The 27,820-nt window shown below is 39.3% G+C and overlaps 1 protein-coding gene across 3 annotated transcripts; it reads left to right on the forward strand.

Annotated features, from left to right (window-relative positions):
* The first annotated feature begins 5,906 nt into the window (after positions 1-5,906).
* Positions 5,907-27,244, forward strand: LOC131674090 (forkhead box protein unc-130-like). 3 transcript variants are annotated; one of them, XM_058952595.1, is made up of 10 exons: positions 5,907-6,170; positions 9,366-9,804; positions 14,056-14,185; positions 23,236-23,462; positions 23,521-24,007; positions 24,080-24,290; positions 24,372-24,420; positions 24,815-24,890; positions 24,966-25,145; positions 25,324-27,244. In XM_058952595.1, exons 2-10 carry the CDS (start codon positions 9,661-9,663, stop codon positions 25,476-25,478), a joined length of 1,659 nt encoding a protein of 552 aa, XP_058808578.1. In that variant the 5' UTR covers positions 5,907-6,170; positions 9,366-9,660; the 3' UTR covers positions 25,479-27,244. The 3 variants fall into 3 exon arrangements, with proteins under 3 accessions (XP_058808578.1, XP_058808579.1, XP_058808580.1); XM_058952596.1 differs by having other exon boundaries at positions 24,975-25,145; XM_058952597.1 differs by having other exon boundaries at positions 24,996-25,145.
* Positions 27,245-27,820: the final 576 nt, after the last annotated feature.

Consider the following 27,820-nt stretch of genomic DNA (forward strand, 5'->3'; position numbering starts at 1 on the left):
ATTATTGTTGCACGGAAAGCTAAAACAAAAGCCTTCGATTTTATCCGAATCTGCAAAGATAGCCTATTCTCCTCCGAAAAAACGTTCAAGAATTGCAACTTATAGGTCTTACGATGACAATAACGATGATATAATGATGGCGGCGGAGCCCACAAGAGAAGCCTCTTTACCAAGCGAAGTACCGCTTGACGCGGATTGTATTGAATCTCCTATATTCGACTTCAGAAAGAAAATTATAAGTCGTGATATTTCTTTGAGGGATCTTCATCACATTAAAAGTAAAGCTAAGGAAGTAGCTGTGATATTTGATGAGCCCATGTTGGACGCGTCTTATGTGCAGCATGAATCACCGCCTCACATTGATCTAGTCAAAGATGCAAACGTCGATTTGCCAGAAGTCTCGTTTCACGGTGTGTCTTTTATTATTATGTGAATTATATTCACTAAAATAGTTTGATGTAATAGTTGAAGTAACGCGTTTTTTTTTTTTTTCATTAAAATAATGTCTTATAGAACTTAAGCATTATATATTTATTATTTGTTATTTATAATTATACCATTTTTTCTTCATTCAGAGTCGTCACCTGCAACTATAGAGCAAAAAGATAATGCACCAACTCATTCTCCAAATGTACCTTTTCATGGCATGTATACTATACTGCAATTTTTATTACATTTGAAAAACTTGTTTACACGACGTATTTTTGCTTAGTATCACCTATGGTAGCAGCACAACCAAATACAAGTGATTCAGCGCGTATATTTCCAAAGTCGTCAAGTAAGTAACCTTACTATTATTTATTTGGTATTTATTAAAATTATTTATTGTAAGTTCAGTTTAAGTACTTTAAATCATTTTTTTCATGTATCTTAGAAATATCTGTTACTGATTTAACCCTGGGATCACTTCACAGTTTTGAGGAAAATTATCGAAAGAAATACATCAAACGAGGTAAAAAAATTTTTGCTGACAGAATCAGACAAATTGAAATTGAAGCTCGTTCACCCGAATTCATGACTTTGGTAAGTATTTCAGGTATTTCTTTATCGACAATTCAGTTTACTGCAAATTTGAATCTTTTATAGACTCGTGATGAGATGCTGTTCACTTATGCATTAACAAAACAATTAGTTGATTCGCTGTTTAATTATCCATCTACTTTGAAACGGGAAATATTCCTTCCTGACTATAGACATTGGTCAGATAAATTATTACGCAGTTATAACAAGGCAATTTGTACGGCTTTGACACTTGCAGTTACACGTTAGTATTTGAGTCATACGAAAAAAATTGTTGTCAGTAATATCATTGTACATGTTAAAAACAATAAGTTGTCATTTTTATTTTTTTCAGCTAAAAAAACAGCTTCAGCACAAAAAAGGAAGAAAAAAAGAGATGGGAATCGTGAAAGTAGCCATAAAAATAGAGATACATCTATTGAAAATATGAAACTCGTTCAAGAGGAAGGTCAGTCCTTATCATCTAAAAATATTGAAATGAATAAACACTCAGTTATCGAGATACCTGAAACTTTTGTAACAACTTTAAATGTAGCTCCTGTTGATATACAAACTGAAAATCCAAACAACCAGATTATGAGTGATATTATTCATGATGCAGTACATGAGTTTGAACCACCACCAATTTTGTATCCAGTCGTTGAAAAGCCTCTATTACAAGAGGTTACCGATCAGGTTGAAAATATGATGTCTCCGAAAAAGAAATTCAAGAATAAGGACGATCGACAATTACAGTATGTATAATTCCTTTGTAATGTTTTATTACTTTTAATATTTTTAGTGGTGTATAAAATTATATTTTTTATTTCTGAAATGGTATTATTTATATTTTGTTCAATATTTGTATCAAATTTTATTTTACTACAATATTCCAAATTTTATTATAACCATATAAAGTTACTTGTAAAGCTATCAACTTATTACTCTTAACAAGCGCGGTCATTGATAAAATTAGTTTTCTAAAATTTCATTTGATTGCAGGAACATGGAAATACATTCAAAAATGAACTTAACGATTAATAAACTGTTCGAAATTATACAGTCCTTTTGGAATAAATGTACAAAGAGGGATATTGAACAACTTGGATTCGTAAGTGTAGAATTTGAAAAAGTTATAAGACCTGGTTATTATAACGTGGTGGAAGTCGGTAGATACTTGTATTATTGTTTCCGTAAGTTTTAATTGCTTTTTCTAAAATAATTTTGCTAACTAAATTTTTCAACCTGAATAGAATTTATTTATTTTAGTTTTGGAAAATAAGAAGAAGTTATACTTACAGCAAAAAATACCTTATGATACCATATACTTGATAAAATGGTAATCAATTTCTTTTAAAGAAGACTAGCGAAGTAAGGAGAAAATGTACTCCAGATAAAATCAATCATCGGTAATCAAATATTGTTTTAATCATTATTTGATTTTCAATTCGCTGATTGCTGTTTTGTAATAAATTAAAATGATTTTTAATTCGTTAATTGTAATTGACTAATATTAAGTTCATAGGATGATAGAGGCAATTAGTTCGTTAAAAAAGTTATATATTAATTGTAACTAAGTATTTTTATCTGTAGCCTTTAAAGATTAAAAGTTCTAAATTTTATGTAAAAATACATTTCCATCCATTAAAAATTGTTTAAAATTTTATCATCAATAGTCTGATTCATATTTGTAAAAAAATATTATTATCGTAATTACATAAAAATACGATATGTCTACGTAAAGTTTCTACAGCTATTTAGATTTATGGCTTTGGTTGACGCGTCCCTTAGATATTTTTATAAGCTCTAATTTTTTACGAGGGACGAGATGATCGAAAATTAAAGTTCAACGCTGGAAACAAGAGGCACAATTCGACTGATATTCGCTGAAGAATTCCGGAAGAAGCATTTTGCTTCTTAATTTAATGCTAAAAACCAAATGCTAAGGATTCAGTACAATTTGAAAGCATCCATATTGTTAAATTAGAATTCATATTGAATCGTAAAAATATTATCTTTCAACACTGTCTTCTCGATCATATTCGATTGCAAAAAATGAAGCATTCTTTAAGAATAGAAAGTAAAAGATTCAATAAACATGAGTTTCAAAACTTTGTCACTTGTAGTCTCTAAGACATTTTTTTATCCGTTATAATTCACATTACAATGAAAGCGCAGCACACGTCATTTAATATCCTGTGTGGACTTCAGGGTCACGAAGTAATTCGAGAATTGGCTACGCCACGTTTTTCTTTTGCTTCAATATCGCACACACTGAAAAAAAAAAATAAAATCGCACTCGGCGATCGGTCAAAACGATAACGTTGTACATACTTGATAAGAAAAAAGGAACTGGAGTCCAGCACGTAGAATTTTGCTAGTGCAAGGGAGCGATTCCAAGAAATTATTTTACGACTCTTTCTCTTCTCAGCTGTGCTGCTTTGCCAAGAGAACTCCGGAAATCGATATATTCGTGCGGCTTGAGTTGGCTTCCAAACGCTTTTTTGAAATTTAATTGCGTATATACAGCTCGCCGCAGTCGACTGCCGCTTAGAGAGAAAGAGAGAGAGAAATTGAATAGAACAGTTATGCGCTGGGATTGTGAATTATTAATATTTTGGATTTGTATTACCCTGCGATATCTGTTTGCGTCATTTTTGTTAATGAGTTTTTTTCATTTATATAGTATGGATCTATTAGTTGGCCATAGTAAATATAAAAATTATTTAGACTATCCATATAATGTTCATAATAATATTTTATGTTAAAAAATGTGTTCAATTTGGAGTGAATCTTAATTGTTCGATACTTTTACAAGTGCGAGAATATATGCGAGAAAAATAATCGAGATAAATGATTAAAAGGCAAATAGAATATCAAACTAAAACAATAATGAATCAAGCCATTTTAAAAAGTTACATTTATTTACCTGCTTCATTTTCAAATCAAATTGTGTTTGTAAATATTTACCAGCCAAATATTGATACGTATTATTTGAAAGTTTTGTAGATATCGAAGCATTATGTGAAATACGCAAATATTGTAGTTGCAATTGGCGTTATTTTTAGTTGCTAATAGCGTTATTGGTAAATTTTTCAATTATCCTTTAAAATATTTAGTTTTTGCTGTGGTAGTATAATGTATTTTGATGATATTCTAAAATATTGTGATGAAATGATAGGTTGATTTAAACGGTATGTATGTCCTTTTTTTTCAATTTTTTTTGTGCTATCTCATGATCGTTTTTAATTAGTGAGATTGTGATCAATAATCAACATCTTATACAGATCCTGCTGTTCGTGCAAAATTCAACACAGTTATTGAAAATTCAGTTTTATTAAAAAATGGCATGAGAACGATAACTATCAAAGAATATATAGATTTCGACCATCTACGGTAATGCATAAAAAATGTATGACTGCTCACGTACTCGGGAGATATCGTTCTTATCGCTTCAAATTAAATTCTTCTAAATTAAACTACATGAAGTCTTTTACTTACAGTGACTTTTAATTTCTCCACGTTTCGATTAACATTGTAAATAGATACAAATTCTGCGTCCACTAATTCGTGGCATTACAATAGTTCAATAAATCGAGAAACATATATCGAAGAGAAAGAAAAATACGCACGGAGATCTGGTTGAAAGGATGAGAGAGATAGGAATAGAGAGTGCAGTCGTTGATTCGAGCGAATCCCTGTACGATAATCCTGGCGCACCAATCCGCTATAGCCAGTAGAGAGAAAGAGGGACCCGATTACGCCCATCATAGTCATGGCGACGAGCAACGTTGTTTCGTTCTCGCTCTTCTGACTCCTTCGCTTATACTGGGTTTGATACTTTGTCGCAAATTAATTATGCAAACAAACACGTTATTTTATACATAACGTGAAGTGCTATAATATGAAAAAAGACGTTCGAAAATTTTTCAATTAAAATGTAGAGTGCATTCAATCAGTAGTCTATCTTGAATTTATACGAAAACAACGTGAAATTTTCAGTCTTATGCATAGTTGTTTACCAAAAGCGACGAAAAAGAGCCGAAAATACTCGCGCATTATCGACCGCTCTTTCTTTCTCTCTCGCCCGCGCACTCGCATATTGTTGTCAAAATAAATCGTCCACTGCGCTACTGCTTCCGAAAGCGGAGTTCTTGTACCCTCTACATATCCTCACGTGTATGTCACAAGGACTTTTCGAGCGAGAGAAAAAGCAAAAAACACACAAGCGTGGCGCATGTATTTCCCTTTGGCGACCTCGATTTCTGATGAATTGCGCATCTTTGCAGAGAAAGAGACCTCGTCCGCGCGGCGGCATGTCATAACGCGCCGACGATGATTACTCAATGCCGCTGGACTCCAGAATGCAATGCAAGCGATCTTTTTCATTCATTCGACATATAGGTGTGTTGCACAAAAAAGACTGGTAGTAGGTTTTCAAGTCACTGTGTTAATAATGTAGATCATTTAAAGTATATTGATGTGTTATTTAGGCAATCGATGATATGAAATGCGTTTGTTACTTTCATAAAATTTGTTTTTTTTAACATCACATAAAATAATAAAATAAAACAATCAAATTAAAAAATAACCTACAAAGATTCAAATTCAAAATTACCTGACAAATATCATCTTGTTCTTATAGTACCGAATATCCAAAAAAATATTCACGTATAAAAAAAATAATCTCAGATAATCCGAATCCACGAATACACGCAGCTACATATAATCTCGATCGAAGGCGTTTCATAGTTGCTCCGCCCCCTTTAGCTTTGCGTCGTCGTTGTGGAGGAGAAGGACAAAGCGTGTGTGCAGTGTGTATGTGTGTGGCGGGCGTGTGAGAGAGAAAGAGAGAGAGAGAGAGAGAGGTGACGAAAGAGAACGCCAGTCGGCACACTCTGCTCGTAGCCAGCAACTCGCGCGCCAACGTACCACCGTCGCTGCAAACAGACAACAATCTCGTCGACTGTTTCGAAGAATCGCGTGAAGTTTTTTCAAAATTCCGGGAAACGATCATTACTCTTATAACCATTTTTTATAATGTGGTTTTTGTGCGAAACAATTTTTTGATTGTTAATAATCGATGCTGTTACATAGGTGAAGAAGATAAAAAGTGTGATGTAAAGAATATATGTGGCACAGTGTGAACTGCAAGTATATTAGACTTCGAGGTGAGTTTTTTTCACTATGGGTTTTGATGTTTTTCTTTGTTGTGCAGAGGAGAGGTTACGTGACAAGGCGTTGAGTCTGTAGGACGCTAGAATTTTTTTGTTTGCGTACTTTTGTGTTCGAAATTTGATATTTTGTTTAACAAAGGTGTGTTTAAAACATTTGTGAAATAGAAAATCAGTATTACTTTCTCAATGACTAGTTGCAGGAAAGCCTAATGTTTTGCTAGATCAATATTTTCACTTTTTCCGCTCAGCGCTAATCGAGATACTCGATAAAGTAACTTTTTGCCTTCTTTGATTTCCGGCGTATTATATATTATTTGAAGTCGATTTGTGACGTTCGTCATGCTGATATAAAGCGATGCTCATAAAAAAGTTGGGTTCGTTATAATAATAAAAATAAACTTAATTCAATAAACGTAACTTTTCAACAAAAATCTTTTCATATTCAAATGTACTTCAAAACGTTTATGTTACCCTTGACACTGATTATTCCATTAACAGATACGTCACCCAAAAAATTCTCATCTCAGCAAAAAAAAATCGAAAAATAGGCTATCCCAAAAATGTGTCCGAGCGTTGTTGCCCCACTTGTCGCGCACAGCAAGTGAATCATCATCCGTCGCATACCATAACGACACGGAAGAGAAAAAACTCGCGCAGCCGTCGCTCAAATTTATAAACTTGTTCGGTGATTCGCCGAACAAAATGCATCGCGATGCATAATAATCGATGATAAATATCTGTTCTTAATGATGAGCACTTAACTCCAAGGGGATCCCTTCCGAAGATACATACGTCAAATGCCAAGCGAACCGTTTTATCGCTTGCCGAGATAAACTGTCCGCGCGCGTCTTATTTGTTTGTGTGTATCTGCTTCGTTCATGGTGTTTGACAGATGTGTCTTATTCTGCTTTTGATTTGATCGGTGGATTCACATCGTTTGTAATTGTCGTTGAATTCACGTGCCACTTTTACGTTTTATTTGTAACAATGATTTTACTGTACGCTGATTCGTTTTTTATTTGCAAGCTGAACTCTAGTAAATACTATTTTTTCTTAAATTCAATTTTACTAGTTTCATTTTTTCTTAAATTCAATTTTACTAGTTTCAATATACTTTCAATATACTTTCTTTCTTTATCATTTAAAAACCGTACACTATACTTGATATTCTTAGTGAATACTTGATGTGTTATGAAAATTTAAATTATTTTCTAAGAATTATTGTGATAAATTAAAGAATTAGTTATATGAAAAATTGGCACATATTTAAATGTTGCATCCGATGAATCTTGAACAAAGAAGACGAAAAAATGTAGTTTGGCTAAAAGCCCTATAATTGCCCCGCAATAATTCAACATCAAACTAGCTAGTTTTTACACCAAGCCTCCTTAGCGACAAAAAGATAGTATGAGAAAAAAAGAAAGGAGGATGAATTAATTGCCGGCGTCCGGACAAATTTACGATTTTCTTACTCAAACGTTCCGCCGGATGTCCTGATGAGTCCCGTGGGGTACACGTTTTTGAAGAGTCCGATGCTCGCCTTAATACGACATATAAAAGTGCGTATGTTAGCGCCGGCTGTTTTGAAAAGATGCGGCCATTTAAATTTAAAAGTGTCTTCGAAAGCAAGGACATGCTAACATAAGGGGGTTTTTGAACTTTCTTCTGGGGTGCAAGTATCACATTCGGCATTATACGAAAGTTTGATTCGAGCTTTAATAACATTAATAAATAGAAGTAATATTCAGCTTAAAAAGTTTTGTTACAGTTACAGAATTTTCAATTTTACGTCAATAATTTAAATTTAGTACCTATAATTTAGTAATTTGGATACTTTTTTGTTCCATCTCCTAATGTTTACTTTTATTTGTTTTCCCTTTAAAACAAATGACGCACTCGTATACGTTAATACGCCCAAACATTCACATATACCCCGTAATTTTTTTTCTCTACGCCCAACGATTCAGAATCCTCAAATAAATTAAAATATGAAGCAAGAATGTGGCGCTTTGTGGCTGCACACAAAAAAAGACTGAAACGAAGGCACGTGGGTCTCTCTCCCTCACGGCATATTAGTGTATAAATCGAGCGCGAATGCATCGCACATTTCACGCCACTTTGCTGGAGTCTTTTCTTTTTTGGGGGACTCTTTAGCAGCCCCAGCTTGAATTAGCTGATTTTTACGAGCGCGACACTTCTTTATTACTCTCTGGCGGAGTCGCTGCTGAGGTAATAAAATCCCGAGTTAAGTTATTGAAAAATGCACTCTTGACGAACGGGGGGTTTAGTTCTTTGATCGTTGTGCCTGGATTTTTTCTTGAGAGTTAATTTTGAGAGTAAATAATTGTGTGTTTTGTTTCCGAATCGTTTTAACAAGCGATTATAGTTCGTTCACTCTTAAATTTTTAAGAAGCACAAGCAGTTCAGTTAGAACTCCTTCGTTTAGATAAACATTGAAAATATTACAGATACTGGTTGTAAACGTTGAAATCCTCGCGAAGCCCATTTTTAATTTCAGGATTTTTTTTCAACGGCACGAGCCATGTTTCACACATGGTACAAATGTTTCGTGCTCGACAGGCATTTAATTCGAGTTTGCAGTATTAATCGACGTGCGAAACGATTCTTCTACACATAACAAATAAAAAAGCGCTGCTGCCACTAGGAATGCGACGGCGATGGCTAAATCCTGAAAAAGTGTAAGTGGCCGATCGCAGCAGCGGCGCAGCTGTCGGGAACTTGTCACAAGGCGTCGCTAGTCGTTTTTTTTCTCATTTCCACTCGTGTCTCGCGTTACTATTCTTTGATTTTTTTCCCATCACCTTCTCAAAATAAACACAGCCGTGTGATTTCGTCGCGACTCGGCGTTCGCAATCAAATGGAAAAAGTATATGGATTGTGAAAGAATTAATGGCTATTTAAAAATTTTCCATGTCCGTCGCATTGTCTATTTTTATTTTTTTCCCCGAAGAGTCTTGTAGTCGCGACTGTTACTTTAACCGTGACTATATGGGCGGTTTGTCGTACAACTCATTCGCTCCTTGTACGACGAAGGAGCCTTCTTCTTTGTTTGTTTTCAACACGCTCGCTGTTGCGGTGCTGTTACTCGATTTCAGAAAGGTCTCCGTCGTTCCGTGCTTCCACTGTTCGCAAAAATATTTTTAACGAGTAATCTCTTTGCAATTACAGACACAGAACAGGCGAAAACGATGTCGACATCGTAAATCTGCCATCATCGCCCCAGCAGCCAGTTTTAGTTTCGCGCAGCGAAAATTACCACGAGAAAGTGCTGCAGTGCAGTGATTAGGACAAACAGTCTTGTCAACCCGGCACGTAGACAAAAGTACGGGTAAAAGTGGAGGGCACGTCGGCCTCGCTACTGGAGGAGCTGATTGCGGGCCAGCACCATCAGCAGCAAGAGCAGCAGTACGAGCAGCAGCAGCAGCAGCAGCATCAGCAACGCGCCAATGCCGTGGCGGCCTTTATGAACAATTATCCGGCAGTCGCTGCAGCTGCTGCTACTGACAGGAACAGCAGAATGGTTTCGCACGTTATCCCTGTGTCAGCTGGAGTTAGCTCCTCCTTCTCGTCGCCGCTCAACATGCACTCCGATCTTTATCACCATTATGTGAGTCGTCCTTTCTTAATCGATTATTTTTTCGATACACGTGGTCTTTCAAACATTTTTCTCTCAAATGCGTTCCGACTGCCGGCTAATGATTTGGTTTGCAGTGGCGATTAACTTATGAATGTGTGTTCTTCCGATTTAATTGTTTGTATAATTTATAATGCCGGCAGAGATAAGATAAAGTCGAAATATTGGTAAACATTGAATTAATTTTTGATTGAGATAATTGTTGTATCGTGCTATGTTTATCAACAATTTGCGTGTTCGGACGTTTAAACAATTGCACAAATTTCATCGTTGATGTCGACGCACTGACGTTATTTATTATTTACTCTTTAGTGTTTGTTGAAGCGTAATGACGGCATTCAATTAATTATCAGTAAGACTAGTGAAGTGTCTGCATCTGTAATATTGCAACATCGAAATGCATACTAATAAGTATCGATAACAAGCGTGCATTTTTTGTTCGTTGAGCTCTAGAAAGACAAATTCTATTCTCTCGGACTATCGAGCGTTAATTGCGTCATTGACAAGTGCTTGCCGCACATCTTTATCGACTATTTTTTTTCGTTTAAATGGGAGATAAGTTCTGCTCGCGCGTGCGCGCGAAAAACCGAGAAATCAGCGAAGATATATATGAAGAAGGCGGCAGTCGCACTGCCGATTTGCCGAGGTCGCGCCCTCCCCGAGAATTTCGCAATTGGTGAACTTATAATACTACGTCGTCGAATTATATATTTTTATATTTGCTCATGTCTCAGACGAGGAGAAAAAATGAATTGCTGATATTATGGTGGTTCTATTATTTTGGTGTTGAGTAGAAAAAAGCTAAGGTATTAATGTAATCTCGAAAGCTGTCATTGTTGGATGCTATTTGTCTGTTAAACAAATAATCTTCATTTATTAAAAGACTTAAAAATGTAAAGTTTTCAAAGGTAGGACATAACAATTTATAGTATTTACAAAGAGATTGTAACAAAATGTTTTAATAATAAATGTTAATTTTTAAAAATAGAAATTAATTGCAAGCAATTCAAAGACTGCGTATAACTTAATTTTTCAAGCGAATGTAGTTATTATTTAATGTGAAAAAAATCTAAATCATGCGTATGCCTAAATTCCAATTAATATTGTATTATACGGCTGAATCTTCCGTAAAGCGTTATAATCTCGTGTTACTTGTATGTGTTGAAACTAATATAAGAGGCTCGACAAAAGATCTGGTTTTGTCAACTGATAATCGAAGAACCATCATTATATAAATAGGTCGAAAACTTGACGATGATAAATTAAGGAACAACAACGGCATCGTTAGCTATATTTTGCTTTTACGTGCGCGCAGCATTAAGAATGTCAAACCAATTCGTGAAACACTATTTTTTTCTTGGTCGTCAGTTGAAGATTATACAATATTGTTTAAAGTTTCTTTGCCATAATCAAGCATTACTTTGCTATTAATTAAAAGTGTCTTGTAACGCGTATGTATCTTTTCAGGTAACTATAATCCTTTTTTCAAACTTGTAGTAAACCAAACTACCAGTCGAATGGAATTCATAAAGTAAATTTGAATGATAAACAAAAATTGTTACAATGGCTTACCGAACGCTCCGAACTCGAACCTCGACTCGAATTATCGATTATTACGCTTGAAAATATACGACGAATTAGCCGCGCAATCCTAGATAAAATATAGCCTCATACGATAGAGAAGTAAAAAGAAGTAGAAGTGTTTTTCAGCGATAAACATGAAATTAAGTTGAGAGTTTCCATTCGCAGAGAAGCATTCGAGCATCAGTCAGTTGTCATTTATCTGATAATGCAAGTCCGTAGGGTTGTGCTTTTTTTTTTCTTTAATGAAAACTGATAAGTGGGTTATCGTTAGCCCAAGGTCACGTGTTAATGAACGCCAACTCGCTTACTTTTTTCTTAACTCTCGTTACGTATAACAACACTCATATAGGTCGATAGGAAATCAATGTCAGGCTCGCATTGCAGCTTTTGATTTCTGAGTATAGAACTGAATCAGCAACTCGATTCTATCTTTAATCATGAATTACATTTATTTTGAAACGACTTTTTTCTCCTAGAAATTATTCAATTTTTACATGAAAAAATCGAAAGTCATCATGTTTTACATAAAATGACACCTAGTTGTATCACAAATATAGATAGAGGAAAATAAATACTATCATTACTACATCATCTACATGGATGAAGATTTATTTTAAAAATTGAATAATTTAATAATTTTATATTTGAGATACTGATCCTGCACAATTTGATTCGAGGTGAATTGTTTTATTTGTTTTATTCAAAGTGATGCATTTTTTATTCAACGCAAAAGATAAAGTCATTTTATTAGAAAATAAAATACCATTGAACATATAAACATTTTACAGAAAAATGAATTGAAAATGAATTGGTACAAGATATTTTATTTAAATAATTGAATATTTTAAAGAATTATATATTTACGATATTCGTTATTATTAAAAATTGCATGCTTTTATCTTATAGAATAGTTCATGCCAATTAATTTTTAATTCAATACGCTGTAAAATTGTAAAATATCTAATAATATTTCGTTGGTTTAACAAAACAATATCTTATTATTAGTTAGGCTTTTGTAAAGGCTCAATTCAGCTCGGAACCGGCTCAAGGTTTTCGGGTTTCGAGCTTTCGAGCTCTGGGGGTATTTCAACCGACCTATAAAAACTTTTTTAATTGTTCGTTTATTTAAATTGTGCGATCTATTTGATTTTGCAAGCTTATTCGACCGTTGTAGATACTCGTTTGTTATTTCCTACAAAAGGTCGAGCTCCAAATGTTCGTGTTCTATAAAGAAAAGCATTGTGTTGAATCAAATAAATTGAGAAGACAGTATCTGTATACAAAAAAAGGGCCCTGCCAATTTCAAAATCCAATGACGTCTAACATTAAAAGAAGCAAATCAAACTTGCATCTTGACACAACGCATGAATTTTTTTTCTTTCGATGCCTCTGCAAGCTTTGATCGTCGCACATTCGCGCTCGCACACAATTCATTCTCTCTACGGATCGCCACTTATCTTCCTCTTTCCCCGCGCAAAATAAAAGACGGAGTTTGTAATTGAACCGCTCGTTAACAAAGTAACACCGGGAGGCATAATATAGAGGCAGAGGAAGCCTCTTTTCTGAAAATACACTATCATCAATATTGTCGTCGAGAGCTAGCCGCCTGCGCTATATACACGCGCCTCGCGCGAAGTCACTAATCGCACGGGCCGATTTCTCAGCGAGCTCATCACTTTCAAAACGGGCGCACGCGGCGAGATACGACGATGACGACCGAGCCTCCGCGCCGCGCATTTCTCAACGTCTCTAAAAACGACTGATGCACACGCCTGCTAAACTCATCTCTAAATCTCTCTTTCCAGTTTATATGTGCGATGTGTGCTTAGCTGTCACGAACTATTTATTTTTTATTTTGTTCGAGGGAGAATGGGATCAGGCGACGACGACACTGTCGCGCTGGCTTTGTCGCTGAAATTTGTTGAGAATGCAAAACTACAACGACGTATAAGTTATACACAATGTACCTAGCTCCCAATTAAATTTGATTGCTCTGTAAGATGTCGATTACCGTAGTCATTATATTCTGTTGATTCGTTCGGTTGAAGACGAACGTTATTATGATGAACAAATTTTACCTTTAGGATTCTTGGTTTATAAATCAATCGGCAAACTTTGGAACGCGATATCTATCTTGTGTCTATACTTTCGTGGCTGTTATTTGAAGATTTCGTTGAAACTCGAATGGATTCACCTACCATTGACAAACAAAAGTCAGCTAGTTATTTTACAGTAAAACTGAAAACATATCTCTTCAACTAAAATATAGATAAAGCTTTGCCAAAATAGGATGAGAGAATGAGAGAGAAAGATCGCAAATTAACGATCTAGCAAGATCGTAAGTTTAGCTGGGCATAATACGGATGTCACAACAGTCGACCTGTGTTTATAAGCTTCCTGCGACGAGACTTCAAACAATCTTTCTCTCTCTTTCTCTTTCGCTCTCTTTCTCTCTCTCTTTCTCTCTCTCTCTCTCTAAAGGTCCTCAGCGCTATTATGTTAGGCTTTTCATGAGCATTTCCCTTTATTTGCTTTCAGCGCGCACAAGTCAAAACTCGATGCTCCTCGCGTATACATTCGTTCTAATTGCCCAGTCGAAGATGAAAATGACGTTTTGTTTCTTTTTTCTTTGTCGCACAGGAACTTCAACAGGGTAATGGCGGACTTGGTAGTACAGGACTCCAGGAGACGGTGCACGGCTTGAAGATCAAGCAAGAGCCGACGAGCTATCAGTTACCCACTACTTCGACCCTTCCATCGATGCATCAAGGTTCGTCGAAATTTATTTGGTTTGCAATGCCGATTGTTTGACAAGGAAAATTATACATGCCATTAGAACGCGTTTCGTCTATTATGAAAGCGATTTTTTTTTTTTTTTTTTTTTTTTTTTTTCGAGAACGAATAATCCCACGCGTGAGTTTTCAACAGCCGCATCACAGATCAACAAACACGCTCGTCGGGCAAATACGAGGGCGAAAAGAACGATCAAACATCAATAATTTTTTTTTTTTTTTTTTTTTTATTTTTCACGAAACAAGAGGTAGACGAACCTGTATCTTTATTTCTCTAATGTGAAAATATCTGATTTTAAGAGCGTACCCGCCCATTTATAAATTTCGATATTTTCAACAGCAAGCATTTGATTTCCAAACTCTCTTTTACTAAAAATGCCAAATTTACGACTGTTTTCCACGACCTCTATAATTTTGCCTCCGTCTCTCGCGTGAAAAAAAAAAAATTGTTTAAAATAGCTTGTTCAAAGTTCAGCGGCGCTCAAAAATGCTCCGTCGTCAATCAAACGGAAAGAAAGAAGGGCTTTCGCAACGAATAGAGAGGATAATCTTCGTCGCCATGCGCGCGCGTTTCTAATAATACGGAAGAGCGACGACGCCGACGACGTGGAGTTTAAAGGCGTTACAAACAAATGAGCGAGGCGTGCATACACACGCACGCTCGAGTCGTGTGATATACCGAGCGACGCCTGTGTCCTCGCGCTCGTTCCCCCCGCATGCTCTTTACTCACCGATTGCCCGCGATGGATCTTCTGTTGCGTGCCTTTACGAGGAAACATGCCGTGTGTACCAGGCAATTAATTTAATCGTCGCACATTGTTTTATCGTTACTTTTTCGAGCGAGTTTCATTGGGGCTCGGCGACGACAGTGCTTTCTCTACGATCATTTTTATTCATTTTTTAAGTGACGTAAAATGAAGCATTCCATTCCTGCGTACAAGAATTTGCGGTTGAACATTGAAAGTCACCCGCGGAAAGAATTTTTAGATTGGCTGAAACTTTCTAGCCTCGGATTTATTTCAAACTAAATTGCCCGCGAATCGTTATAAATTACATCGTGAAACGTCAAAATAAATCCTTCGCACTTTTATTTTTATTCACATTACAACGGTATTTATATAATAATCGTCTAAAAAAAAAAAGAATTTGCCGCGCAATCGGTATAAAATAAATCCGATAGGAGAATAATAAATATTTATTGTTGGTTGAATAATTGGCAAAGCTTTTATTTTAAAAACTTTTATCATCTTATTAGTAAATATTATACACGCGTAGCAAACAATTAGTAGTAGTTGATACGCGCTTGGTGGGGAATCGTGTGATGCCGTCGAAACGAGACTCACGAGACTTTATCATCTGTTTTATTACGAATTTTAAACATTGACACAGCAACCACAACAAACCTCATAAAAGCATGCAAAACAGACACAACGTAAACCGTTAATATTTACTACCTCTTTCATTTAGAAATTTAGATGTCCCTTTGAAATATTAACTTTCGCAAGCTCATTAGTCGGCGTTATCAGAAAATTGTTGTAATTTCTCAGGTACGGATCTTTTATCTGAAATGCCGACTCACGACACGCAACGAGTCTCGCCTTTCTCCACACGCGCGGTTTAATCGCAAAACCTTCCTCGCTACAACTTATACGGAACGCTGATCTCGTATAATCGCGCGTGCAAGTTCAACTATTTTCCTTTTCGCCTCTTCTTTTTCCCTTTTTGCATTGCTCTGCGTCGCGCCGTTTCACTGCTCAACGATTACAAATGCGCGCGCCTTTACCAGCCGACGTTTACGCATAGCTGTACGCGCGTTAAGCTCATTTTCACTTATTAGTGACTTTCTTTATGAGTGATTTTGGGCGTCGTCGAGGATATCACAAGTTCAGTTCGCGACAAAGAATCGAGCAACGATAGGCCATAAATCCAAGTCGAGTTGATGAAATACCATCTGGAATCATAAAAAGCCGCGTTCGAGTGCTCGTGAGCTTTCGATGATTTTCCAAATAGAGCGATTTAGAGGACGTCGTTGCGTCAAAACAGTCTCTCGCAGGCTCTGCGCGACCCTACGACTATTTGAAAAAACAAATTCTTTTCCCCTTCCCGGTACATGCTCAAGGGACGGGAAATTGAATTAAGCTGGAAGACTCGTAAATTTTCGGAGAGCACTTTTCCGATAATTTATCGACGTGCCAAGTCGACACCTGACCGAGCTCAATCATCCAAGCGTGCTCACGCCTGGGAAAATAATCTCCGAGTAAGAGTTTTTCATTTAGTTTGTTTTGCTTCGAAATGACGATTAATCTTCCATTTATTTATACGTGCATTCTGCTTTCCATAAAACGGCGAAGATGTGCGCGTTAATAAAAAGAGAAAAGGCGGAATACGAATAAATTTTGAGTTACGATCGGTTCGTTCGTTTCTCCAAAAAACGAACTTCGCCGACGTTGCTATCAAAGGAAAAGAAACTTTTTACACGATATTCAATGACATTGTATACATAATACGCGCATATATTTATAGTGCTGCTATCATGCCGAGTGATAAATCATTTGACGCGTTAACAATTTTGTGCAAGTATGTTTCGCGGTAAAGTGGTGGTCATCATACACCTTTTCATAGGAGGGAGGAGGGATTTGTGTCGCGCGACAGATGTCTTCGCGCTTTATCTGCGCAGAGGGGGAAAAAGACGATGAGTTTATACAGTTTCGAGTTGCGCTTTTAAAGCCAGAGATGCGATAGTTGACTTTTTAATCTCTACCGTCAAAACGCTCTTTTTCCTTCACTGCTTGATTTAGGATTTCGCTTTGGTCGACAGTATTTTCAAAATGGCACGTGATTTATGCAAATAAAAACTGGTTATTCGAAAAAGCGAAAGATCCTTTATCTTTTCTGTGGTTACTTTTGCCGGAGTACATTCTAAAAATACACCTAAAAATCCCACGAGATCTCGCACATCCACATTCAAAATATCTACGACGACGCGAAGCTTAAGTGCACATCTTGATCCACGCGTAAGCAACAAGTACCAAAAAGAGAGAAAAAAAGAACGTCGACAAAAAGTTACGCGCACTTAACTCATACATAAGAGCGGGACGGGAGGGGGGGGGCTTATATTAGGGTGTTTAGTGCGCGGGTGAGTTACGATTGTCGCTAATCCTGGAATCGCCTCTTGATTTATCGTCGCTCTCGAGCTTTCTTCTCTCTCGGTCAAACTTTCTTTTTTCGTTCTGACTGTCGGGTAAGAGAGGCCGGATAGGCGACGACGATTATAATTATATTGCTTCGTTCTCTCTCTCTCTCTCTCTCTCTCTCTCTCTCTCTCTCTCTCTCTCTCTCTCTCTCTCTCTCTCTCTCTCTCTCTCTCTCTCTGACGCTCCTTAGGTTTATTTCGGAATGAACTTGGAGAAGAGAGGGCCCTCGTCGTTTTTCGTCTGGGCGGCCAACATGCGAAATGACGTTTTACACGCTTCATCGATTTCATCCGCGCGCGGTTGATATGAGATTTGCTAGGCTAAATTATGATTCTCCGGAGCGCCGCGCGACCGGATTACGGCGACATGCTTTCGCCCGTAGAAATAGGACGTCCAGACGCACTGTATTTTCAGCGGATTAATATGAACTATGAATATACATACTGCATTTATAGCGAGATTCGGTTTGGGTTATTTGTATTTCTTAGTTATTGTTAGGTACGCTCGTTTGTTTGATTGATAAAAACGAAAATGCACGCACAATCGAATCGACGTACACAATTATTGCTTCGTTTTCGAAATTGTGCTTTGTTCAAGCTGAAATGTCAAGAATGTATTTTTAAACGACTATTTATCTGCGGCAATTTCCTTTTGTACACTTCATTGAAAGTTCAATAGATCTATTTGGTTCATAAAAATAACTTTTTTTACGTACTTCGACCCGTATTGACGCATAAAATTGTAAATCGAGAAAAAAATGTGCAATGAAAATCGGAAAGGGTTGTACGCGTGCTATCTCGTTTATTTATTTGAAATCGGACTTTCCCTTGTAATCTTTTGCGAGAGAGCATTTTGACGTAGCGCGCATCTTTTATTAATAGACTCGTAGTAAACAAGAGAGGCAACGAGATGCCGTAGCGTAAAGTATATAAGCGGCATGGATCTTCTCTTTCAATTAAGTATTGTCTTGACATTTGCCAAGTGCGTGTAATAAAAGAATATACTCTATAGTGACTGAGTAACAAAAAATGAAAAAAGCTTTTCTGGTCGTTTCCCAGTGTCGCTGCTATTTTAAGAATTATTAATGATGTTTGATAACGGAATTGTTAGTTGAATGTCAATTGTATTGATCGAGTTTTACAATTCAATTTAGGTTTAGAATCAAATACTTATAAGAGAATTTTTGATCGATCATTCTGGTATTTGCGAGATATTGATACTGAAAAATGTCGAAAATTATTCAGATATACCCAGCATCGTAATTTTTCGATAAGATGACGACGGAAAAAAGTAACCATATTGATATTAAAAATACTATATAACTGATATATCTTCGCATCTGCTGTACTTCTAATATTATCAAAAGAATTACGCAATTAATGAAACGATCAAGAGTCTCGTGTTCAGTTGCGTGACTTGTAATCTTTGACAGCGACGCACAACGAATTAACAAAAGAAGAAAAAAAGATATCGAGCATCGACGAGAAATAAAACAGAAAAAATTTATCGAATGCGTCGCAGGAAATCCTACATGGTCAACGAACTTGCAAAAATCGTACGACTATAACACCCAAGTTCTTGTCAAGCGGATATCGTGTGCTTTTGATAGAAATAAGTGCAAACCTATTATTGCTCTCCGTACGAGCAAAATAAAATAAAAATCTTGTAATTGCGGAATGCGCTACGTCGAATTGAAAAAATCCGATTGATAAAACGTCCGACGAGAATCGCGTGCGAACGAAGATGAGAGAGAGAGAGAGAGAGAAACAGCCTCGAGATACGTTATTATCAGCGAGAGGGAAAATCGAGCAAGACGTCGGTGAGAAGCGGCTAACAACAGAATGAATCAAACGAAAGCGCAAAACTCATTGTAGTACACACGCGGGGATGATCGGCAGCAGTTTATTCGCTTTACGCGCGGGTGGCCGTGAATCTTCCCTCGGCGTGATCGCCACGCCTTTTGTTTTGTTTTGTTTTCTCTTTCTGGCAGGAACGACAGAAAACACGAGCGCGTGGCCGAACGAAATTCAGCTGCGCCTTCGAGGAGCATAAAAAAAGTTCAGCATTAATACATGCAGGGCCGAGGCGACTTGGCTCACATTCTCCCGGGCGTGCGGGCGTCGTATTACCGTATAGCGAGGCAGTAAATCACCGGCGAGTTCCGAGAGAGGCCTCTTACTCACCGACCGTATCGGCCGCCGGCCGTCCTCTGCGCGCGCGTGTGCGCCCCGAGGGCGCTAATTGTGCGCGAAGCCCCCCCCCCCCCCCTTTCGCGCCATTTTAACAAATCGCTTCGTTTCTATTGCCGTGCCTCCATTCAATTTCGGCGGAGATGAACGGCGCGCGTATCGCGATCGCGCACGTTTGGCAAATTCGAGCGTAATTTCGTGGAAGCGGCAAGCTCTGCCTCCTTCGAACACGATCCCTCGCAGCTGAGCGCACGCGCCAGAGCGGAAAATCACCGTCGGTGCCGTACGCCTCGTTGGGGCCCGGTTGAGCAACGCCCAGCTAATTATTCCACTTTTAGCGGCTCTCTGTCCTCCCGCGACGATGCGCCGACTGCTCGGCGTAGCAACTATTATTCCCTTGAATGTTGCACGTAAAAAGAAGAAAAATGTCATTCTTATCGAATCGAGCGGGACGCGCGTAAATGTGTCATCGTTCGGCGTCTATGTACTTGGAAACACGCGTCGCGCGCTGAAGATACGAGAAATTGCTCCGAATCTCCAAAGCGCAGAGAGCAGAGTTGTCCGTGTGCACGTGCCCTCGATAATTTCATTAATTGCACGGCACGCGGATCGTTGTCGAACGTGCTTACGATCGAAAACTATAATATACGCGCTCTCGGCACACCTGACTGCCGCTGCAATTGGAGATCGAGAGACGCGACACTTTGAGCCACGTGACGTCTGTATATATAGACAGCGAGAAGGATGGACTCGTTTCTCTTGATGTCGCTTCGGTTTTCACGGCAAGATCGTGAGTCATCTCTGTTTAGGAGCCGCGGAGTCGGCTTTCCAAACCCGGAGATCCGCGCGTTCGACGGCGGTAAACGCGCGCGAACAGCCGAAAAGTCAATTGGTCTTCCAAGGTCGACGCGTTCCGGACGGAAAAGCTCGGCCCGGCGAGAAGTGGATCGCGCGAGCGTTTTCAATGCGCGCGTTGCGACACGGCAATTGCGCGCGCGCGCGCGCGTGCACACAGGCGGGAGAGATTTCCCAACGGATCGCGGACAACCTTGCTGGTCAGCGGAATCGAAGGACGACGGATTTTCGCAACGCTCCTGCCAGGGGCGGGGAGGGGGGGGGGCTATTACGCAAGGCCCGCGCAGCTCTCGCTGCTCGCGTATCATCGCAGGCCAGCAGCGACGCAGACGCGTTTTCGAAGGCGCGCCCGACGTATCGATTCGTCATGGACTGACGACTCGTCGGCTCGTTTTGCCGAAAGAGAGACTTGGCGCGCGCGCGTCTTGGGGCTGCGACTGATGATGATGTCACGTCGGCGGGCGTCGTATTTCGCTTATCAGGCCGCGCTGAAAAATAAGCGAGAGCGAGAGAGAGAGCGAGAGAGAGAGAGAGAGTTGATCCCGCGTTCGTGCTGCAGCTTTTCTGGAATGCGACGGATACGCTTTTTCCTCGGTCGCCCACGCTCACACGTACGACCCAGCGCGCTTCCCGGCTGCTGACCTTTCCTTTATTCTTTTCGACGCCGAGGGAGAAACGGCGTTGGCGTATGATCATGAGAATCACTATTCGGCGCGCCAACGACGTTCCCGTCGAAGTCGATTATCGAGGAAAAGTGCACTCGAACGCGCCGTCATTGTCCGTCGAACAGCAGCGCGAGTGAGCGAGCGATTTCACCGTGAAATGCAACGACAGAGCAAATACGCTCCGCAAATTAAGGGCTGCACGATAGGAAGGCATATACTGTCTTCCGCATCATCGCATTGCCGCGGCCGCAAACATCCGCCGGTCTATTATGACAATGTACGAGCGTCTAATTTGTAAAGCAATTGTGCTGCACTATACGCGCGATATTTTCATAACACACCCGGGCCTCAGCTAGCCGTCGCACTTGTAAACTTCGATTGAAGAAATCGAACACTCGCGCTCGATAATGCTGCGAGCTTCCAATTGCAACTGCTACTTTCATGAATGAATCTATATTTTCTTTTCGAGCGAAGTGTGCCTCGTTCTGTCCGCAGTGGTATTATTATTATCACCTGGATGCTAAAGAGAAAACAGTTTACTATTACAGCTGTGTTGTTTGTAGTTGGTAATTCGATGAGATAAAAAATATATTAGACTCGCGAGCGCTGCGACGCACCGAGGCTTCTCTCTGCCAATTTTCGTAGGATCGATCGAGTCCGCGCGTGTGCTGTTTTCGTCGCTTTGTTGTCGACGAAGCGCGGAAACGAAGGCAGGGTTATCGCGTTCTACGCAAAACTCATCGCGTGCCTGCCGTGTGCGCGGCGAGGCGCGCGTCTTCGTTGCATCGGGTAATTTCGGATATAATTTTTCTTCCACACCGGTGTAACAGTATTGCTCCTTCGACGCACGCACGCCCACGACATTTCACGAATTTCGCTCCCTCCAACGAAGATACTTTTCCCGGCCGCGCTCGAAGGACTAGCTCGCGACTCGCGTACAACGGCGCGTGCACGCGCGAGGGAGCCCGAAGGACAATGACACTATAAAATTGAAGATAAGCGGTAAACGGAATCTGCCAAAGAGAAAAGATACGCTCTTGAAATACGAGAAGATCAATTTGTACAACGTTATCGTCGCCGCTGATAAACGAAAACTTATACCGTTTCAACAGAGCACTGCGATGACGAAAATATGTCCGAAGCGAGACAGAAGGTAGCGAGGCATGCAGCGTTCGAGAAGAAAGCAGGGCAGCAACTTTGCCAAGAGAGAGAGAGAGAGAGAGAGAGAGTGAGTGAGTGAGTGAGTGAGTGAGTGAGTGAGTGTCACGTGTGCACAAGAGCGCGTAATACGCACGATCGCTGCACTCCCCTCCCGCCTCGAGGGCAGTACGTATCGGCGTCGAATTACCGCGCATACACGACAGAGAAAGCTCGCGTTACACGCCCCGCGGGCGTTACTTTTATTTCCGAGTAAAAACGCGTGCTTTTACGCGCGAGCACGCGCGCCGCGTGGCACGGACAGCTTTTTTTCAAACCTCTCGCGCGCGCGCGTCGCCAATGGCTGCGATACTTTGCCGAGAGAGAGCGAAGGAAAAAAACACAGGAGCGCGAGCGAGCGAGCTGGATCAGACGGAAATGTCGCTCCGCGACGACGGCAGGCTCGGCCGCGATAGGCGGCAATCTCAAAGAAGACGAGCGCGAGCGCGCGATTTGCTCTTCCAATGCGCTTTATCGGAGCTCGATGCCGGCGCGTGCTCTTCGCGTGGAAATTCAATCGCCCCCCGCTGGACTCCCCGGGAATCCGTCGGGGCGGAGGGGGAAACGAGCCCGAAGATTCGATGCGTTTTCGCGCTCGCCATCGCCGAAAATCGATCGGGAACGTGACCAGATCGTAAATAGTCATCCTCCCCTCGTCGGCGCGCGACGCGCACAGGAACGCGGAGCAACGGCGGCTGCCACCTATGTCCGCTCCGCGAACGCGTGCAAATATAAAATCGACAGCTTATACGTGCAATCACGTCGATTACGCGGAAAAGTCGGAGCGCCGCCGCGGCGATTCGTTTTTCACGGCGCGCATTGTTCCATTGTTGTACGCTGCGCTTGTTGATCGTTTCGCCGCGTCGCCTGTATCGATCGGAGCCTCGAACAAGACAAATAAAAGGCTTTTCAATTTTCTGATTGGCAGTGAGCAATTTCGTGACGGATCAATTGGCGAGTGGCTGCATGAGCAGTCCAAAGGACCTGAACGTTGGCAGCTTGTCGCACGATTCCTCGGTCGTCGTCTCGTCGAGCTTGCTCGACCATCATCATCATCACACTACGCTACACCACAGTCCCGATTCTGCCGTGTCATTGCCGTCGAGCAGCAATGTACCCTTGCTCAGCTCCGCGCATCCACTTCACACTCGCTCGGTAGGTACAACTTGGCGCAAGCGTTTACTCGTGATTTCACGACGGTCGCTATTAACAGCTGTCGGGGGCGACGAAGCGCAAAGCCGAAATTTCCTTGAGCGACCAAGAGGACGAGGAAAACGACGACGACGGCAGCAACGCCAACACAAGTACGCCAACGCAAAAACACATCAAGCCGCGCTCGTCGCGCGGGACCGTCAGACCATCGTCGTCTAACGACCCGAGCAGCAGCGCTTCGACCAAGACCAAGGCGAATAGCGAGACCAACAGCACCACGCAATCGGCCGATGGAACAAGCGAGTCGAGCGATGCCAAGCCACCGTACAGTTACGTGGCCCTCATCACCATGGCCATCAAGAGCAGCGAGCACGAGAGGTGCACTCTCAGCGAGATATACACATTCATCGAAACCAATTTCTCCTACTACAAGAAGAACAAGAAGGGGTGGCAAAATTCCATCAGGCACAATCTAAGTCTCAATGAGTGCTTTGTCAAGGTGCCGCGCGACGGCGGTGCCGACAGGAAGGGCAATCATTGGACTATACGTGAGTTTTCCTGACGTTTGTAGATCGTCGCGTTACATTGACAAATGTCATTGTCCGATTCTTAATTCGCAGATCCCGATGCCGGCGACATGTTCGAGCACGGCAATTGGCGACGACGCAAGCGTATGAAGCGCAATTACCGTAACACTCCTTACACGAACAATCGTTTGTACGGCGATCCTTTCCAGTCGACTCACATGCATCATTTGGGTGCCACAAGGAATATCTTTGCGCATTCCCCACCTGCATACTCAGCTGCTACTTATCCTCGTTATGACACGAGGTTAATATATGCGCATCGCCTTTTTTCCAGCTTTTGTTAGCGAATTCAACTACTTTTATGATATTACTTGTTTCTTTTCAGTGCGTGGACTTTGCAGCAACAGCCTCTTTCGACTTACGGTCACTGCCAAGTAAGTTTTATGCAATCTCTTATATGTATATATTCCTTTTTGTTAGTTTGAGTCTTAGATATTTTTATTAACAGTACTGAAAACACTCGACACTTAAGTTCAACATGTTAAGAACGATGTAAATCGTACTTTTTGTTTATTTTATATTTTATAAAATATTCAGTGTTGAGCGTAAAAACTACTTTAAAAATTTTGAAAAAAAATTTAAAAAAAGTATTTTGTCTGTATGAGTCTTATTCTCACCAAATAGAACGTAATAAATTGATGAATTTGTAAAATATATTACCGCTTGTAACATGGTAAAAATGGTACCGTTAAAATTTAATTCATGTAGTCTCTAACAGAACTGACTTGAAAATGGTCAAGCAAAAAAAAAGTCGAGTTTCCATTTCAGCTGCAGCAACAGTTGCCGATGCAATCGATGCAGATTCCAACGATGAATGGTTACAGTCAAATCAGTTCGTCATTAGGTGAGTTCTAAAATTCCTGTTCTCCAGTCCAACTTCCAAGTCGTTCCGAGACCTGCGTCGAATTTTCGGCAAAAGCCTTTCCAGGCAATTACCTCGATGTTACAGGCGGTACTAGCGCTGCCACCGCCACAAGTATGAGTAGCAACAGTTTCGCCGGTGGATTTACTGCTGCTTGCACTAGAAGACATGACGTTAGCGCTGCTGCTGCTGCCATGTCTGTCAGCGATGCTGTATCGCGTTGCTACTGGCCTGAAAGTGAGTTTTGCATCTTGTTTTTTCTTCTGTTTCATAATAAACTTTACAAAAGTTTATAATACCAAGAGTCCTTTAATCTTTTAAGAATTTATAATAATTTTAATATTTTTGTTTTACTTCAACATTATCTATCACCTCCAAAAAAATAATTATGTAATTTCGATAATTAATTTTTCAGTGATGAAAGAAGAGCCAGGCAACACGTCAGTCTCGCCAAGTAGCGTAAGCACAGTCGGTGTCGCTTCCAACGTTTACGGCTCGACGACACCGTCAAGTGTTTCATCCATTGGTTACTCGCCCGACTTTCAGACACGCTCTAAGTGTTACATGTGAAAATGATCAATTGACAAATTTTCCTTAGCCATGCCGTTCGATCGATATATAAATAGAAATGCCTTTTCTCTTTGATTTTATTCTTCATTCTCAAAATTTTATTCGTTTTCATTATTTGCGATTTGGGAAAGGAATCTTCAAAATCGTACATTTACTATTGCAATTTTTATAGTATTTTAATCGACGCTTTTTTCGGCGTTCGATAGTACAAGAAACTTATATAATTATTTTAGGAGTTCTATTTTTATGATGGTTTTCTGAGAATTTTAAATTTATTCTCAAGATATTTTAATTCTATGGTGTATAAAAAGTACAATTTTCAGACTTTCTTTATATATGGAATAAGCAATGGAAAGAAAATATTATTTTAAGTTAACTTTGCAAAGATATTTCATTTTAAAAATATAAAATCATTCATGCTTTTTTTGATACGTACTTTTAAGTTCAGATTTTATAGTGTTTTGTTAACCAACACTTCATTTAAATTGACACATTGAATTTGTCATTCATTTTGCGTATCTCTTACGTTTGTAAAGAAAAAACAATTTGACTTCTTTTATTAATTAGATTAAATTAATAATTCTTTGTCTTTTTAAAAGCACTATTAAGTGGTTGTTGGACAGTATTTTACGCGCTCATGACGATATATTTTTATGATATTCTTAATTACGTTGCTACAACTTTTAATGAAATTTTAAAAAATTCATTCCAATGCTTTTATTCTGTTAATAAAATTATTAGTATCATTTTAGCCTTCGAGTAAACAAACGAAACCCAGCGTCAATGGGCGTGTGTTTGTAAATAATTTTATAGAAAGTAATATGTTAAGAATTTGTTATTTGAAAAAGTACATGTAAAAGACGAATTTCACATAACGATGTTTTTAGTTTTGTTATCAGATAAAAAGAAAAATGTTAGTTAATCATTTATTATCAATAATACGACATATTGAGCTATAATATAATGACATAAATTATGATTAAAAGTGATGTATGTTGTGCTTCGATCATTATACGTTGTAAGATCGTGAATACCTGTAAATTTTTTTTATTCAGAAAAAATTTGTACCTTAATATGTACAAGCGCCGTAGGAAGTCTATGACTATCTGTCTGTTAAAGAGAGTATCATGGAAAGTACTTTTTTCGTTGGCAAAACTGAAATTTTCAGAACAAAACAAAAAATGTGCTATTTACGATCAAATTTATCTCTTGAAATGCTTCACTTTGACAGCGACAAACTGATGTTGAAGTCAAGATCTCGCTCTATTGTTAGATATTAAGTAAAAAAAATAAATACTGGGTTGCGTTATATATGTTGATAATCGACAAATTTTATTTTAATCTTTGAGAAGCGAAAGGGAACCAAATAAAACTTACTTATTTATCTTGAAAACACACTGTCTAATCATTGGCTATCTTCCTACAGAAGTATATCTGGTCTGAGTGTAGCACCTATGTAACGCATGCGCGGAAAAGGAGCAAAATCATAGGTAAACGGGAGAAGAGGAGGCGACCGCGAAGCCCCGCCCTGGCTGAAACATAGAGGAAGGGCCACCGCAAAGTCCGCTATTCAACCTGATGGAAGACCAATGGCGCATTTATGTATACGAATTTCACTGGAAGTGGAGGGGCTTTAACTTTGCTGCGGGAATTCATATGAAGGTATAAACGCAGCTGCAGTAATTAGACTAATTTTTACTTCGACGCAAAGTAGACGTAATATCCATGAGTAGATATTTATGGCTATCAGTGCATTTGTTTACGCAATTTTGTTCATCGTACATAGTATATAGAATACGCTGTTAGGAATTTTTGAACTCTTTATTTTTATTTTCATTGTTGAAAAACACTTCTAAATAATTAGTTTCTAAAAGAGAAAAAGGCTTCATAAATTGTGAAAAATTTTCGAACAGCATCAAGTTTTATTTTTATTTTTCCCGATGGTGAACAAGGCGATGCACTCGCGACAAGTCTATAAATCCCGGGATTTTCTTGGTTAAATTTGCTGGAGCACGCCCTAATTTAAGTAGTAAATGACTCAACGTTTATTATTAACTTTCTTTGAACGTTTGTACATTATTTTTATTGTCATGAGTATCAATAAATTGTTAAATAAACGACTGAATCTGTTGTGCAAATTTTGTTATTCTTTTATAGACGTTGTATTTCACTTACAATATTGTTTGTGTCGATTGTCATATCACTCACATAACTTATTTTAGCGGTTATCGAACGTTATGGAAAACTGAATTTGGGGTGACTGCACTATCAGAAAGTCGACGCGTTGATCAACTTCCCCCATAGCAATTTTTTTTCTCAGACGCGGAGGTTTCTTTGACATT

The sequence above is a fragment of the Phymastichus coffea genome, unplaced genomic scaffold (genome assembly GCF_024137745.1).
Source record: "Phymastichus coffea isolate CEN01 unplaced genomic scaffold, Cenicafe_Pcof_1.1 PCOF00211, whole genome shotgun sequence".
Classification (NCBI taxonomy): domain Eukaryota; kingdom Metazoa; phylum Arthropoda; class Insecta; order Hymenoptera; family Eulophidae; genus Phymastichus; species Phymastichus coffea.

Coding starts and splice junctions, on each gene's coding strand:
- LOC131674090 (XM_058952595.1), top strand. CDS start 9,661: ATGAACAATTATCCGGCAGTCGCTGCAGCTGCTGCTACTGACAGGAAC. Junction 9,805..14,055: donor CCGATCTTTATCACCATTAT/GTGAGTCGTCCT, acceptor TTTGTCGCACAG/GAACTTCAACAGGGTAATGG. Junction 25,146..25,323: donor GCGTTGCTACTGGCCTGAAA/GTGAGTTTTGCA, acceptor TTAATTTTTCAG/TGATGAAAGAAGAGCCAGGC.